The sequence below is a fragment of the Gordionus sp. m RMFG-2023 genome, chromosome 3, assembly GCF_954871325.1.
Source record: "Gordionus sp. m RMFG-2023 chromosome 3, tfGorSpeb1-WG-v2, whole genome shotgun sequence".
NCBI classification, from domain to species: domain Eukaryota; kingdom Metazoa; phylum Nematomorpha; class Gordioida; order Chordodea; family Parachordodidae; genus Gordionus; species Gordionus sp. m RMFG-2023.
This window is the reverse complement of record NC_088777.1, coordinates 7673566-7691229: the sequence shown is the minus strand read 5'-3', so window position 1 is coordinate 7691229 and position 17664 is coordinate 7673566. Positions and strand designations below refer to the sequence as shown.

General features: G+C 27.4%; 1 protein-coding gene across 4 annotated transcripts; it reads left to right on the top strand.

Moving 5' to 3' along the window:
* The first annotated feature begins 1388 nt into the window (after positions 1–1388).
* Positions 1389–17232, top strand: LOC135927410 (UDP-glucose 6-dehydrogenase-like). Of its 4 annotated transcripts, none has more exons than XM_065463384.1 (10): positions 1389–1529; positions 10389–10632; positions 10827–10964; positions 11346–11564; positions 12189–12359; positions 13580–13780; positions 13944–14091; positions 14253–14347; positions 14430–14831; positions 15602–17232. In XM_065463384.1, exons 2-10 carry the CDS (start codon positions 10474–10476, stop codon positions 15791–15793), a joined length of 1725 nt encoding a protein of 574 aa, XP_065319456.1. In that variant the 5' UTR covers positions 1389–1529; positions 10389–10473; the 3' UTR covers positions 15794–17232. The 4 variants fall into 4 exon arrangements, with proteins under 4 accessions (XP_065319456.1, XP_065319457.1, XP_065319454.1 ...); XM_065463385.1 differs by lacking the exon at positions 1389–1529 and adding an exon at positions 8153–8171; XM_065463382.1 differs by lacking the exon at positions 1389–1529 and adding an exon at positions 8313–8443.
* Positions 17233–17664: the final 432 nt, after the last annotated feature.

The window sequence follows — 17664 nt, the reverse complement described above, 5'->3', positions numbered from 1 at the left end:
CTTTTTTTATATGTTTATTTTCAACACACTAAAACGCGAATCAAAATTAATTTTTTTTAAAAATGAAAATAAAATAAATAATATTTAATATATATTTTTTTTAACCCGAAAAAGTTTCATATTGTTTTGTTCTTTTTATATAAAAATAAAATATATCCTTGGAAACTTTACAAATAAAAATCAATTAACCCAAAAAAAATAATCAACAAAAATTAAATAATATTATAATGTTACAACTGACTATTTTCATAAAATCAATAGAAAAAATTATTCTATTTCACCTTTTTCTGAACAATTTATCATTTAAAACTGAATGTGCTTTTTCTGGGCAATTTCATTTTATATCTGAGCATTAAGAAATGATTCTTGACACTCAGTATTTTTTAAGAGCTTTGTGCATTCTCACATTTAAAAGTGTTTCAATTTTATTTTTGATAGATTAAATAGGTTAATTTTAAAATAAAATATGTAATGTCGTTTTTTTAGAATTTTTCTCTAATTTTTAGTTATTTTTAATTTTTTCACTCATCCTAATTTTCTGTCTTTTAAATCCATTTTTGTCGACATTTGCCATTTTTTTTCTTTTTTTCCTAAAATAATTTCTTTTATCTTCCTTAATATCAATTCTTTAGTCATTTATACACCTTTTTTTCTTTATTACATCTTATTATAATTATAGGAAATATAGATATTTTAGTAATAATTTAATAAAATTTTAGATTGAAAAAATAATTTAATTATAATATACAATTAGAAGATTAAAAGCCCATCTCTAAAATTCGGGGTTGATTTAAAAGTAAGAAATTATAAATAGGGCTTTTTTATTTTTTATTACCAAACTCGAATCAGGTTAAATTTATTTTATGTAAATTGTATTGGCTAGAAATGAAAAAGGGAAAAGAATTTTTAAAAATGAAAAAAAATATAGGGAATTAAAAAGGATGATAGATAAAATAAAAAAATGATTTTAAAAGGGACAAATGAGAATAATAAAAAAAATGAGAGGAAAAAAAATTTAGAACGTCGGGAAATTCTAAAAAAATGGATTAGAAATATAGCATAGAGATCGTAAAAGTTAGAAGACATTATTAACAGCTATAGAGTGAGGTTGATTGGTAAAATGAACAAATAAACTACATTTTATTTTTAACAAGAGAATCTAGTATTAATTCCAAATTTTATAAAATTGGATGTGAATCATAAACTGACTATAGAATATGGTTTTTGCGCATCCAAAAATTTTCTAAGCAAAACATAAACACTCAATTTGGAAGCACAATAAAAAAATAAAAAAGGAGCTGATAATCGTTTTTTTTATAAAGAATTATGTCAGGATAGTATATCATTCAAAGTCATTTTGTGAGATATCACTCAATTATCCTGCTATCATTTTTGTTTACCATATGTTTGTTTTTTAACAATGTTTTTTCGGAATGTTTGAATTTTTATATAAAAATTTTTTGTTACGACCATATATACATGCTTTTATTAAATAAAGCAACATTTAAATAATAACAAATTCGTTGTTGGTAATATAAATTTATATAATATTTAAATCAGGGAATTTCTAAAAATTTAGGGATGAACTAAGTTTTTTTAATCATAGGGAACTCATAAAAATGATATATATGAAGGCCTGATTAATCTTTATTTTGTTTAAAAAACGTTCTGGTAACTTTAAACTTATCTAATTTTGTTTTTATTATAAAACTTAGGGAGTGCTCATAAATAAAATATTTTATAGGGTGCTAGGCGCTCCAATTGGCCCTCCCTTCTGACTCCAATTTAATTTTAAAATGATAAGTTCTATCAAATTATATAATTTAATATTAATTAATCATTTGAATGTACTATTTTTAATGTATTTCATATTTTAGAAAATATACCTTTTTTTATATACTTATTATCAATTCTGCCTTTAAATATTAATTTAAAACTAATAATGCCACAAGATAATACATTATGATTATTGTATTATTATTTATACATAATATCTGAAACTTTTGTCAAAAGGTTATTTTAGTAAAATCTACTGGCTTTGAATAATATTTATTAAAGTATTTAACAAATAGGTATAATGAGAGTTCTATTCTGTTTTAGCTTAAAATTTCCAAATCTTTATTCAAAACAAATTTATATAAATTCATTTTAGTTTTGATATTCATATAAGATCTTTTTTGTTATATTACTGTTCTTTCATGAGTTTTAGATTTTTTTAAATTATTTATAACATTTTAGTAATTGTACATAATAATCTAATTAAGATATTTTTTAATATAAAAACAAAACAAATATTTAAAAAATTTGAAATAAGTTGAATTTCTGTAACACTAAATCTTATCACAAAACATGAAGGATAAAAACAAATTAAGTTAACATAAGTTTATTATATATAAATCTGTACTATATTTTTAAATGGGCTAAACCTTCTCAACAGTATTTATAATTATTTGGTTTGTTCATTTCTTTGAAAATTTTCTCATAATTTTAGATAATTATAATGGTTTATATTGGCTTCATAGTTTACAGTTTGATACTCCAAATACAAATTAACAATGCTTTTATAGTAGTAATGAGAGAGCCAACCAGTTTTTTGATTGGTACATTTTAATTTTGATTGATTTAGGCTTTGTAAAAAAAAAATTTTAGTCAGGCTCAGTTAGACATAAATTTTTATTTATTTAAAAAAATACAAGGTTTATTACCAGAGATGCTTGATATCACCTCTTGGGTTGCCTATATCACTTATACATATACTAAAAAATTATATATTTTATTGTATTTCTTTCCCTTTTTAAAAATTTGAGCCACTGGGCCAGACTTGAACCTCTAGTATATATTTTTTATTTAAAAATTAAATTATATGACTCATGCCATTCCAAGCTTTAGGGTGGGGTCCTGGTTCATCTTATTCTAGGCTAAACAGCTTTTGAACTTGTACACCCTATTTTGGCTTATCTTAGGTGTTTGGTGGCATTGTTTTTTTTGTTTTGTTTTTTCATTCAAAACTACAGCCAGTAGTTTGGTAATAAGTTAAATCAGGAATCACAGGCAAAAGAAGGAAGCAGATTACAGGCTACTCCAACGAAGAATTCTACCTTTGTCAGCCAAAATCTGCCAGACCAATTTCCTAAGCATTCACCCCTTTCTAGGCTGATAAGTAGGGTTGTTAAAAAGCCCTATTTGGGTCGATTTTTACAAACGACCCTATTAAGATTTTTAGCCGAAATAATATGGGTTCAAACCGTTCTGCCATCTATAAGCAAAATCTCTAAGCTTACATAAGATTATTTTGGCTAAAATCTTAATCTGAATCGGGCTTTTTAACAACCCCAATGATAAATGTATATTTTTTTTAAAAAAATATATAATTTTTAATATATTCTTAATATATTTTATTTTGATTATCGTTTATGTTTTGTATTTAATTTTTGATAAAAATTATGGGAGGATAAGTAATCTATTATAATTTAGGGTTTTAAATGATTAATATAATAAAATTAGATTGAATAGGATTGATATCAATTATCAAAAACATTTACCCTTTTGTGCTAACTTTTAAATGCCTCAAATTTTTTTTTTTAAAAACGGTGGTATTTATTAACCCTAGTATACTTAACATTAGCAAAAAAGTTTCATTAACAACGAAATGTCACTAACTCCAAAAAATAGGCAATGATTTTTTTTTGTTTTAACATTTTTTTTAATCTTAAAATGTTTATATTTTCCAACAAAATCACAAATCTTTCCCCTTCCTACATAGAATTATTAAAATATTTATGTTTTTGTTTAATTCATGCGAAAAATAATCGGTGTTTTTTTTGCGCAAATTTCTTTTATGAAATGTTAACACACACATTTGTCGGCTATACGTCTTCCTTTTTTTTAAAGGAACAAAGTTTGCAAATAGTTCTCAATTGCTTATTAAGATTTCTCTCCTGCATTCGGGAAGCGGACGGACCGGATCGAGCTTGTATCTCGAAAATCTTATTTTCTTTAAAAAGCATGTAAGGTAGGGGGAAGGGCAGGGAAATATTTTTAAATAAAAAATTTTTTTCCACGGGGAATTATTTTTTCATTGTTAAACAAGCGGCAGAAAAAATTTTCATACAAATAAAAATATTTCCTATGTTAAGAAAAGAATAAATAATATGTATTTGTTATACTCTATTAATTTAGTTTTAATTTTTTTTTTTTACTTTCACATAAATATAAAAAATTAGATATTAAAATTAAATTACCGGCTATATTCTTAATAATAAAAATTAAAGACATGCAGAGTTACCTTTTGTACGGCCCGGCCCGGATTTTATATTTTCAGACCCGGCCCGTTTGTTTTTAAAAAAAAATTCTTTCTCGCCCATCCCAAATTTTTTTTAAAAATATATTACATTTATTTTTAATTTTTTTATATAGGTAATAATGGAGATTTAAAATGTTCGATATTAAAATATACGGCCCGGCCCGGGTATATTTAAAATAATTAAAATATGGGGGCCTGCAGATCTCTTATAAAAAATAAAGGTATAATAAATAATTTATGATGTAATTTACAATTAATTATATAAAAGAAGAATATTAAATGGCTAATTTTTTTTTCTTCTTTCAATCTTATATATTGTATAAAAAGAAAATTAGAATTAAGTAAAAAAATATTTTGAAAATACTTAGTCAGGCAAAAGCTGACGTATTATTTTCGCCATATATTTAAAAAATCATTATTTTTTTTTTTGCCTAAAAAACCTTAAAATTTTTTTAATTTTAATTTTTTACTTTTTTACACCTTTTTCTAGTTGTAAGCTCCTTCGTATCTCCTCCCATTTTATGTTGTTCGTACAATCCGTTTTACCTTGCATTCACGGAGCGCCAATTAGCGGCGAAGTATACGCGGCATATTTTGTATAATTCGCCGCGAATTCGCGCTAACGCAACGAATAACGAACACGAATAGTAAATTATTCTTTTTGTTCGAGTGCGAATTTTTTTCTAATAAATCGAATATTTGACGATTGCGACAAGTTAATTAATTGAGTCGTTTTATTTTGAATCGATATTCCAATAATTTGATCGAATATTTGGATTATTCATAATAAATATTATGAATATGTTTTTTTTTAAATTAAATTTAATCATTTGTCATTTACATCGATATCCTTATCAATTTTATAAGTGATTCATGATATACATCAACTGCTCATGCAAGTTTTATTTTTATTTAGTTGGAACTAATTTGCTGTCAAAATCTCTAATTGTCTTTTAGGGCTTGTATCGATATTAAATATCGGATCGAATCTGAACCGATATTTAGCCTTTTTCAAATATCGGATCTGGCCGATACCCTTTAAACCCTGATCCGATCCGATATTTTTACTTCCTTTTTTTGTATTTTATATTATATATATTTATATAATTTATTTTACAATTATTAGTTTAAATATTTCAAAAGATTTTTTATTTATTTTTTATAACAATGGAAATGCGTAACACCAACCTAAATCTTATTTATTTAAATTGAAAATCAAAGAGAAACTAGTAACAAATAAAATAATTGAAAATCGTTAGTAATGTAGATGACCTGTCATGCTTGAAAGAAATCAAGGAATATTTAAAAGAATTATATCTAGACGGTTTTCGTACTTTATCTAGTATTGCTTAGATTGACACATTTGTTTAGGTGGTATGGTATGTGATTTTTTTTCAAACCCAACAAAAGTTTGAATTTGTATGAAACCCACTATTTTAAAAATGCTAGTTTTATGTATGTGTTTATTTAGGTGACTCTAATAACATTGATATTATATTCCCCGTGAATCTACACTATTGGAGAATCAATGCTAAAAAGTATCCAACTTTGTCAAAACTTGCATGTAAATTTTTGGCACCTCCTGTAGTAAGTGTCACATCTGAGTCTATCTTCAGTGCGGCAGGGGATATAGATAGTCGACATCGTAGAAGCTTATTGCCAGAAAATCTACAGGCTCATATTTATTTTTGAAAAATCTCAATATATTACAATTTTATATATTAATTACAATTTTATAATTCATGCCAACATATATAATATTAAAAATAAAATGGATATATTAATATATATTTTTTTTATCTATTATAAAGTTATTTTTTAAAAAAATTATAATTTTAATTGTAGAAATATAAATATTAAAATTAAATTAAATGCATAATTCGATTTTTTGCATATGAAATATGGATTTTTTGATTATACTTGGTTCAAAGGGGGATGGCATAAAATCAATATAAATATTAGATCGGTTTCAAACCAATATCGGATCGGATAGGCAAAAATATGTAGATTGGCACAGTCCTAATTTTTTTTATTAATATGATAAATTATTGGCCATAAAAATTGGCCTGGCATTTATAAATTGAATTAATATGCATTTTAATTTCGTTAATAATTTAATTGCATGTGTCACCAGATTATTATAATAATTTTATGTTTAAAAAATTGGATGTACGTTTAAAAAAATTTTCAAGATATTTTCGTATGGATTATTTTTTAATAATTATTCGAAAAATTCGAATCGTATACCAAGTAATGCGGTCTAATCTCTCTTATTTAATTTATATTTGGTGACGTTGGCCTTTATTTTATGGTCTTTAGGGGTTTACTTATTTTTTTAACGATATGGTTCGATCACTGTTTCGTTTTTTATTTTCCAAATATTCGAACCGAAATTTTTCATAAGAAATAAACTGGGCCGGAACTATCCGGGTTTGGTCAGATCGGATGCTTATGTACAATGATCTAGTCCTTATATTATATTATTAAAATATTCCCCTCCCCCCCCCCTTATTTTACAAGAAAATATTTAATCTGGTTTTGGATAATTTACTGCTTAACACAAAAAAAACCACGCAAATCATCCATCCTACACCATATTTTTTTTAAAACTACATCTTCGATAGGAAAAATATATTTTTTGTCTGGGGTTTTTTTTTATGATTCTTTCAAAATCATCGGATATCCAAACCCCCCCCCCTTTTTTCTAAGAAACAATCATAAAATAAATTCCTAAAAAACTCCTCTAAGCGTACGTCCAAAGCGCCAAAAAAACGTCGAAAGTTTATTTAATAATTTAAAAAAGAGAATATACAAAGTTAAACAACCTTCATTCATATGGTGCACGTGGATTGGGTGTTTTAATTTTGTTAAAATGACATTTAAGCCTACCCCTCCCCCTCCAGCCCCCCTTTTTTTACTTAATCGTTTTCAACACTATATTTAGGGTAATGGTGTATAGCTTTTGAACGTTATTGATTTTTTTTTATTATCTGTTTTATTAAAATATTAGATAGCGTCGTAATCTCCTAGTAGCGCCAGTAGCTCAGTTTCTATAGACGTTGATTGAGATATCACTTTACAAACCTCGATCTGGGTTCGAATCTAACAAGGGCAATATTATTTTTTTCTTCTGAAGCCAACTAGGGTTCTGATACGGGATAATTATGTATAAAATTAAGGAAGTGACTAAAATGGTCAACGGTCCTATCTTTTTCGAGAACCGCAGTCACCGGTTTTGTAATTTTTAAGTTTGCCTTACTATTCAATTCATATAATTCTTTTTGGCTATATTTTTATTTTATATTACTTTTCTAATGCACTGCTATATGAAAGTAAAAGGTTTGTCTAAAAAAAAGCATTTTAGTTATAAATTGAATATTTGTAATATTTATTATGGGAATACGGAAATATATTTTTTTTTAAATAACAAAAAATATTAAAAGACCAGCCATGCGGCCTTTTAATTTAGGACCACAGGTTAGACCGGTCTTTTATTTAAGTACCGTGACCTGGTCCGCGTGTATCGGCCCTGTTTAGACCTAAGACAGGGTTGTGGTCTTCACTAATCTTATTGCGTGTTTTAAAAAAAATTGGTCGTTGTTTAGCAAGTGACGCCATATATCTTTTACCCATTAATTTATAATTACGTATTGAAAAATAAAATAAATATACTTTTTATAATTTAATATTTACGCAAACAAGATTTTTTTTTCGCATTAAAAACAAATATTTGATCTAGACACTTTAAACGAGAAAAGAGTGATCTGATATATTGAACCCTTTACACACGCTAATAGGAATATATTCTTCCCCTTGCAAATAGAATTATCAGTAACATTCTCTTCTATCTCGACTTGTAGGACCAAAAGTAAATATTTAATATCCTTTTTTGTTTTGTTTTTATTATTTAAATTATAAAAACTAAATAAATACATAAAGTTGGCAAAAAAAACGTTTTATTAGCTAATTATATTTACTAACATACATATATATATTTTATTTTGTATAATTATAAGATTTTTATTATTCTCTTCATTAAAGCAACCATTTTCTAAAACTATTTTGGACAATATATTTGCAAATTTTTTAAAAAAAATCAAAATTTATTATTATTCTATTCTGTTTTCTCGGGACTAGAAGGTGAAAGAAAAAGAAATTATGTAATTTTTATTTATAACGGAGGCCCGTAGAGGTCTAAATTTTAAATCATTCATATTCGGGTTCTTTTTTTTTAATTCTTGCCGACCCGAAGTTTTTTTTTAAATTATACTCGCTCGGGCCATTTCACTATATCATTTTATACCTTTTAAAAAGCAGTATTTTTGTTAAGCGCTAAACCTTCTCAAAAGTAGTGCTCTACAGTAGACATCTGCAAAAGTAGGTCCGGCTCGGCCCAAGGGATCGGGCCTGGCTCTGGCCTAATTTTTTTATAAAAAATCGGGTTCGGGCCGGGCTTAATATTTTTTAAAAAAATTAGGGCCGGGTCGGGCCTTGGAAATTTTTTAAAATATGTTTTAGATTTATCAATTTTATATTGAATTTTTTATGTAAAATAAAAATATTTTATTTTATTTATAGAACTAGACGCCATATAACATATCTCTTTTATTTTGTTGAGTAATTATAAAAATTAATTTCTATATTTAAATAAATTCGGGCCGGTAAATTTTTTTTAAAAAAAATTCAGGTTCGGACATGGGCCGGCAAAACTTTTTTTAAAAAAATTTCGGGCCGGGCTTGAAAAATTAGGCCCGAATGTTACTTCTTTTAACGTAGCACTCTACAATTACTTCTTCAAACGTAGCTCACTACCGTTACTTCATCAAAAGTAGCGCACTATCGTTACAGGAGCGTTGAAGCAACTAGATTTAAGATAGCTTTCGTTACTTCTACGCTACTTTATATTTTAAAAAAAACTAAATGAAATATTATTTTTTCGATATTAATATTTAGAAATTACAATTTTAAAAAATATACATCAATATTGATTATTATACTTTACGATATATATTTTTTTCTCGTTTTGCTTATATTTTTGTGGTTATTTAGCCGGCTAGGACACGGCCAAATATTTATTCGGAGTGTTTAAGGATATATTATATATTTTTTCTGAGCATTTCAAGTTTTAATATATTTAATTTACCTCTTTTTATTTTTTATCCAGGCTTTCATGGTATTATTTTGGCTAAAATCTTAATCCGATTTTTAAAATCGACCCAAATCGGGCTTTTTAAGAGTACTAATCGTTATAAATATCTTGTAATCATATCGTATTTGTCTCCATCATCTCATTTCGAGGCAACCTATTTGTTAATAATTTTTCGATCAGATGGTGGTTAATTGAATTAAATTTATAATTACAAAATAAAATAAATAATAATAATAATTTAAAATATATTTATTTTTTAAATTTAAAAAATTATATATATATCCATTTTGATAAGGTAAAAAAAAAGAATTTCTCAAAATAACTGGGATTATTGGATCCTCTTTTAAAAATCACAATGAACTCAAATTTGTTCTATAGTCCAACTATCCTCCTCTTCCCCCCTTATATGTTTTTTTAAAATAATATCATCAAACACTGAAAACATACCAGAATAGGGTGTCCTAGTTCAACAGCTGTTTCGCAAAAAAAAATAATAAGTCTAACCCATGACAACTGCTTAAGCACCTTAGAGAATGATTAACGGATCTTATAATTTATTTTTCAAGCTAATTTTTTTTTAAAAAAAAATTTGAGGTCTGATGCGAAATAATTTTTTTTAAATCAAGGTTCGAACCCCGAATAGTACGAGAAAAATGTCTATTCTTAGTCCCTATCACAAAATAGCAATTTGATTAAATTACCTCTCATTGACAGTTAACGGGGAGATTTTCGCGCTAATTGGTGGGGGGGGGTATGTTATTAGAAATATGCAGAGGTCTAAAATTTTAGTCTCAGCATGGATTTGAAAAAAAAAATTTCCAATCCCGATCTGGTCCTATTTTAAAATTGATCATTTTAAGGAGCCAATCTTGAATTGTTTAAACTTTAAACATATATATATTTTCTTAAAAAAATTAATTTTGTCAAAACAAAAAGGATCATATAGGTTCGACATTCAATTTTACACCTTATAAACAACGTAACATACTCTCCCGGCCCTTTTCAAAAAAATAACTAACTTATGAAAATCACTAAAATTTGCTGCATAGGAGCCGGTTACGTAGGCGGTCCAACCTGCGCGGTTATAGCCTACAAATGTCCGCACATCAAAGTGACCGTCACCGATATAAATGCGGTCAGAATCGCTCAATGGAATTCTGACAAACTGCCTATTTACGAAGTTAATATTATTTTAACTCGTTGTCTCATCATAATAGCCTAATTTGGTTACATTTAAAACGTCCCATTTTTTACCTAGATTTTAAATTTAATTTTCATTCCATAAATTTCAATCCCAAACCCTAAAACCTCATATTTATATATGCATTCATTTTTTTAATTAACCCATTTTATTATTATTTTAAAAAAAATAAGCCTGGTTTAGAAGAGATTGTCAAATCCTGTCGCAATAAAAATCTATTTTTCTCCACCGACCTCGAGGAAAATATTATCGACGCCGATCTGATATTCATATCAGTCAACACACCTACCAAGGAATTCGGTTTAGGAAAGGTTTACAACTTATAATTTACCTTCATAACACTCTTTATTTTCCTCGTTTCCTTTCATTCCTGCTATTTTAAAGAGTTTCTACATGATCCATGGTTACTCAATATCTTGGCATAATTCTGATATTTTATCCTAACTTCTTATACGCGTGTTGACATAGGAGATAGGACATTAAATTATTGAAGAACATAAATAAATATTTGCTTCTTTTTTTTGTTTCGATTTTGCAAATTTTTTAAACAATGGATTCTTCTAACTCACAATCACAAATCAGGTGTTAAATATTTGAATTTTGCAGAAATGGCGTTGTTTTATAAATTAATTCGATGGCGTCGTTTAAATATAATAAATAAATAAAATAATCTTATGGTTGTTACCTTTTAGGGCAGAGGACCCGATCTGAAATACGTCGAATCCTGCGCCCGGCTCATAAGCAATTCCATTCTCAATAACCCAATTCCTAAAGGTTCTAATAAGCTTAAAATAGTTGTCGAAAAGAGTACGGTACCTGTTAGGGCCGCCGAAATGCTGTCCTTTATCCTGACTTCCACGTCTTTTTCCCATGGCAATAATGCTGCTAGTAGTAACCTACTTGCCAGCGAGGTTATTTTTTAAAAATAAAAATATTGTAATATATTATAGTTTTGAAAATATTTTAATTATGAGAAGGCTTATAGCGCGCACAAATTGAACGTTTACGTTTGTAATTTTTAAAATTTAAAAAAAATGTAACGCGACCCTTGTTTAAATTGAGGTTGCCTTTTTATCAATATCCATCGATTCAAAATTTTAAGAAAGTTCTAAGAAAAAAAGGATTTGTCTTTGAAAATTATATTATCGTCCGCGTTCTTATTTTTTAATTTTTTAAATATTCTTTTTTAGTTTTTTAGGATTATAAGTAAGTTATTTATATTACATTTTATATAATATTACAAAACGGAGAATAAAAAAAGTATTGAAAAAGCAACCCTGTTTGCGTTTTATTTTTAAATGGTTGCTAACGCCAAACGCTAATTTTACCAATTGGCACGAGACCATCTGAAAGGCATTATTGGCGCTTAACGCAGCGTTTCTCAATTTGTTCGCGCTATTATTCATTTTACACGTTTTTAAATTATATTATTTTGACAACTTGATAAAATATGTCTTATTTTTAATACATATGTTTATTATTTTTTTTGTAAAACCCTATTTTAACTTTGACTTGTCCTAACATGGCCACCTTAGCCTGCCTATGAAGATGCCAAGGATTATGAAAACAAAATTAAAAGTGAATCAAATGGAGAAACGAAAGATATCAATGGAAACGCGACGCATATGATGAACGGAATCGAAAACGCGATGGACGACTTCCTTATCGGACACAATCGAATTGGCAATGGTGGGGTCCATTTTGAAGTTTGATTTTTTTTATCAAATCAAAAACTTTTCGATATCTTTATCTCGATTTTTCGTTCACCTAAGAATATATATAGTCACCGCTGTAGCCCTAAAATTTGCAGCAGAACGCCATTATTCTAAAAAAAATTTAAACACTAATATGGACCAAAAATTAAAGGCGAATTTTTGTTTTTCCAAGAATTAGAAGGCAAAATTTTTTTGAATTTTTTTTAAAAAAAATAGCTTATAACGAAGCATCTCACATAAAATATATTATATTATTATATCTATTTAAAAAGTTATATAAGAATTGAAATATATTGTAAAAAAAAATATATTAAATATTGAAAAATGACATTTTTTAAAAAATTATATTAAAAGATGTTTTTTTACAATATTACTAATCCCAATTTATTATTCTCCCTCAATTATTTAAGAAATATAAAAGAGATTTAGAATATTGTTTTTTTAGCTTTAGATAAACTGATAGTTCTTGTCAAAAGTTCTTAGAGACAAATTGGAAATTCAAATAGAACATCATACATCAAGGCGGATAAGAATTTACCACTTTATAATCGGGTGAACAGCCCGCTAAATTTAGCACTGTTGCAAGAATTGGCTGAATTTTTGAAATTTCATATACAGGGTCTCATATTTAATGCAAACTGACTTAACAGTACAAAGACTGCTAGACACCCTTAATACATCGAGTACTCTTCCAATCTTCAGCAACTGAATGCCCAATTCAGACGCTATTTGATCCCACGTATTTTAATTTTTGTTAAACTGGCTATATAATCTACATTTTGTGTCAATAAATAAAACCTACTACAATCGTTTAAAATACATAGATATAAAAAAAAGAAATATTTATATAAAAAATTATCTATATCCTCTTTTCGTTGATTTTGCTTTGTTTATAAAAATAATTTGTAATTTCTTTCATCTTCATATAACAAATAAATGGCTAGTCAAAACTACATTCCCCTATTTCTATTGGATACTGGAACTAAAAGTTTTAAATTACATTAATATACCACCATTTTGTTTATTTAATGATATAATAATATTATACCACTATAGAAAAAATAATTTCAATTTTTTGGTGGGGATCGTTGTTGGGGACAAAAAATTTAAAACAAGTGGGGCACTGTATGCACCCTCTCGCACAACAGTCTTGGATATAGTATGCAATAAACTAATGCTTATTACACATATAATATATATTCATACCTCAGATCCTATCGAATCCCGAATTTTTAGCTGAGGGTAACGCCATTAAAGACTTGTTGGAACCGGATAGAGTTTTAATTGGCGGTCACGGCGACACCAAAAACGGCAAAATAGCTATAAGGGCCTTGTGCGAACTATACTGCAATTGGATACCTAGCGATAGGATCATAACCACCAACACTTGGTCTTCCGAACTTTCCAAATTGGTAAAATCAGACGTTTTTTTAGTATATGATTTTGCTAATATTTCTTTTCTTTGTTCCATTTATTTCTCTTTCGTCTCCAAATCTTTCTCTTTTCCTTTTTTTTCTCTTTATATTCCTTCTTTTTTATTTTCATTTTATTAACTTTTATAATGATACGTAATAGGCAGCCAACGCATTTCTCGCACAACGTATTAGTAGCATAAACGCCATATCAGCCATTTGCGAAGCTACAGGTGCCCACGTCGGTGAAGTGGCGCACGCTATCGGCCGCGACCACCGAATAGGACCACACTTTCTAAAGGCCAGTCTTGGTTTACATCTCATTCGAATTTTTTATTTACAATAATTTTTCCTTTGAAAATAATTTTTTTAAAACCAATTTAAAAGTAAAATTTTTTGTTTATTTTGTAATCCTCCTCTTACAAATGGAAGTTATTATTTATTTATTTTTTTAAATTATATTATTTATTAGGTTTTGGTGGCAGCTGTTTCAAAAAAGATGTTTTACATTTAGTTTACCTGAGTGAATGCCTCAATTTACCCGAAGTGGCAGCTTATTGGCAACAAGTTTACTCATAATTTTTTTAAAATATTCCTTATCTCAATTATAAAAAAAAATTATTTAACTCTTCGAACCCTCCGTTTTAAGGTAATAGCTCTCAACGAGTACCAAAGGAAGCGATTCTCCGATACGATAGTATCTTCGTTATTTAAAACTGTCTCCAACAAGAAAATAGCCTTACTCGGTTTTTCGTTCAAGGAAAATACGGGCGATACACGAGAATCGAGCGCCATTCACGTCTGCCGCTACTTGTTAGAAGAGCGGGCCAAACTGACCATCTACGACCCGAAAGTTGAAAAGGCCCAAATTCAGTGGGATCTTAAGCATTACGCCTCCTTCCACGAAGGGGAGAAATCCTCTGCCGAGACTAAGGAATGGGGGTCAATAGAGGATTTGGTGGATGAAAACGTGGCTATAGTTGAGGACGTGTATCTGGCTACCGAGGGAGCTCACGCTATAGTGATTTGCACGGAGTGGCAGGAATTCAAAGTTTTAAATATTACTAATTCACTTTTGTGTTTATCGAATGATTAGCTTATCAAAGAATTGTCAGAAAGCCAATCGGGTCCGGTTCCACTGCTCCATAATCCGAATTTTGTAAAAATAAAAACTCAATTTGAGATGGAGTTAACCGGACCGAGACCGACTAAATAACTAGATTCTATTTCTAAACTCGATCTGAAATAAGTCGATAACTTTTTTTTAGGATTGTGGAGCCGTCTGAATTGGTTCGGTTAACCTTCACATTATTGATTGGTTATTTTGAAATTTTCATTCCCATGTTCATTCGGCAATTTATTTTCTATACTATGGGTGTTAGGGCAATGATCATTTATGGGTTATGGATTAGTTATAGAGCGAAGACGAAGCTGCTTTACTTAGAGATTTTTTATCTTGCTTTACAAAAAAAAAATTATCATATTATATCCTCTTTTCAAGAATGGCAGGAATTTATTGTTAATTATTATTACTTTTTTGACCGATTTTTAAGAATTGGGTAACCAACTCTAACAACAATGAAATGAATAAGCATGGAAAGTAATAAATAGGAATAATAAATAAATAGGAATGGAAAAGTGTAGATCCAACATTTTTATGTATTTCAGAAAATCTTCTAGAGATCCGTTGATCTGATTTCCTGAGTGTTGACTCCTCCCTTGGATGAGGCACACCTTTTTTATATTCCTAATTTTTAACGATCTCTTCTAGAAATTTCTTTTTGGTCATTATTATTATTTTTGATAAAATAAATTATACAGACCCTAGATTATCAACGCATCTATGACCACATGTGCAAACCGGCGTTCATATTCGATGGCCGAATTCTTTTAAACGCCGAAAAACTCAAGAAAATTGGGTTCCACGTGCACACCATCGGTTCCTCCTTTCCTTCCCCTCATTCCCGGAAGTCATTTAGCAGTGCTAGAGCAGCTGGAGATTTCTCTCTTTAAAAAAAATATATATTTGCTCCAAATTTTCAATTCATTCCATCTATTTATTAAATCCGAATGATTTTTTCTTTTTTATGTTCTCCCATTCCATTAGTAAATTTTAAATATTTTTTAATCTCCCCTATGAATTTCTCATTCATTCCATCATACGATTTTATCAATAGTCAAATGTTTTCAGCCTATCTTATAAAAACATTTATTTCTCGAACAGAGAGATATTTTATAAAAAAAAAAATTCCTACAATTTCTGATCACATAATTTTAAAAAAAAAATTTTTCCTTCCTTATTTCTTCGATACATTAATACATTATTTGCTTATAATCAAAATTTAATTCCCTCAACCGTTATTTTTTTTCAAAAATATTATAGCCATTTAAAAAAAACTCTTTAATTATTATTATTATCTATGTTTTTTTTGTAAAATTGATTATTTTCCCACTTGCTATGCTAAGGCCACCTATTTTTTTTTTACAAAGTAAAGGTAAACTCGTACTCCATTTTAATTCAGATAATTACCTTCCTTTTTAAAAAAATAAGTGGCGGTTCTTTATTTTTTCAAACTTATTTACTTGGGAATAATAAATACACTTTTATGTCGGACGGAAATATGATAAACATGAAGTTAAATGCTATATTCTTTTTTTTAAAAAAGAAAATTCCATATTTTCTAAATTAATTGTAAAATTAGGTATTTTTTTATTTTATAAAATAAGATTCAATATTTATAATTAACTCTAATGGGAACACGGGATTAAATTGCGTTTAATAATTTCGGTATTATAGAAGAAAGAAAAATCAAAAATTTCTATTTTCCTCGATATTTTTATATTGCCAAAAATTTTAAAAAACAAAAAAATACAAATTTTATGTGATATTTTGTATATATATTTTAATGTCTAGATTTAATTTTATATAACAAAATTTCGAAATAATCACTTTCAATATTATTTTACAAAGGTCCCAATTTATATTTCCATTCATAATAATCGATATTTGGGAAAAATCTATATTCATTGTATGCAATATGAATGAATAAAAGGATAGGGTTTTTTATTATATGCTGTTATATTATCCCAAACCATTTCAAACCTGTATATTGTTATAATGTAAGATATCCATATTTTTAAAATATAAATGACTATTTTTTTATGATTTATTACCAATTTTTTTAATACGAATATTTTATTTTTTTAAAAAATTAATTTATCAAATTTGTTAAATATGATTATAATTAACTTTTGGGAGAGTATTTTTTTTGTAAGAAAAAGAAGAATTCGAAATACTACGTTATTTAATAATATATAATTATTGTAAATGAAATTATATTATTTATTTATGTTAAAAAGAGGTACAGAATGATTTATCCAATTTTTTAAATTATATTTAAATTTGGTGCTTTATTATTATTTTTTTGACAATAAATTATATTACCCTTTTTCTTATAACAAACTTACCCTTGCATTCACAGTTATCATGAATTCGAGTCAAAGTATATGAAATATGATATAAATATAATATATTTACATTAATTTTTTGTATACTCCGCCGTGGAATCGCCCTCTCTGTTAATACAGGGAATGATTTTATTGATCAATGATAAAACGAGACAGATTAAGATAAAAATAATTAAAAATTTTGTGGATATACTTTAGGCTTATATAATGAGTTCGCTTAGAATATGCATTTATATCAGTTTGAAATCTTTGAGGCCGGATCCTGTTCTACAAAGTCAAAACAGAACATATTCTTATATCCCTTAGTAGATATCTTAAAAATTCTAATAAATCTGGATAACCCACTCACTAATTTTTTTTATAAGGACTAGGCTTTAAATTTGATTTAATTAATAGAACCAGGTTTGAAATTTGAT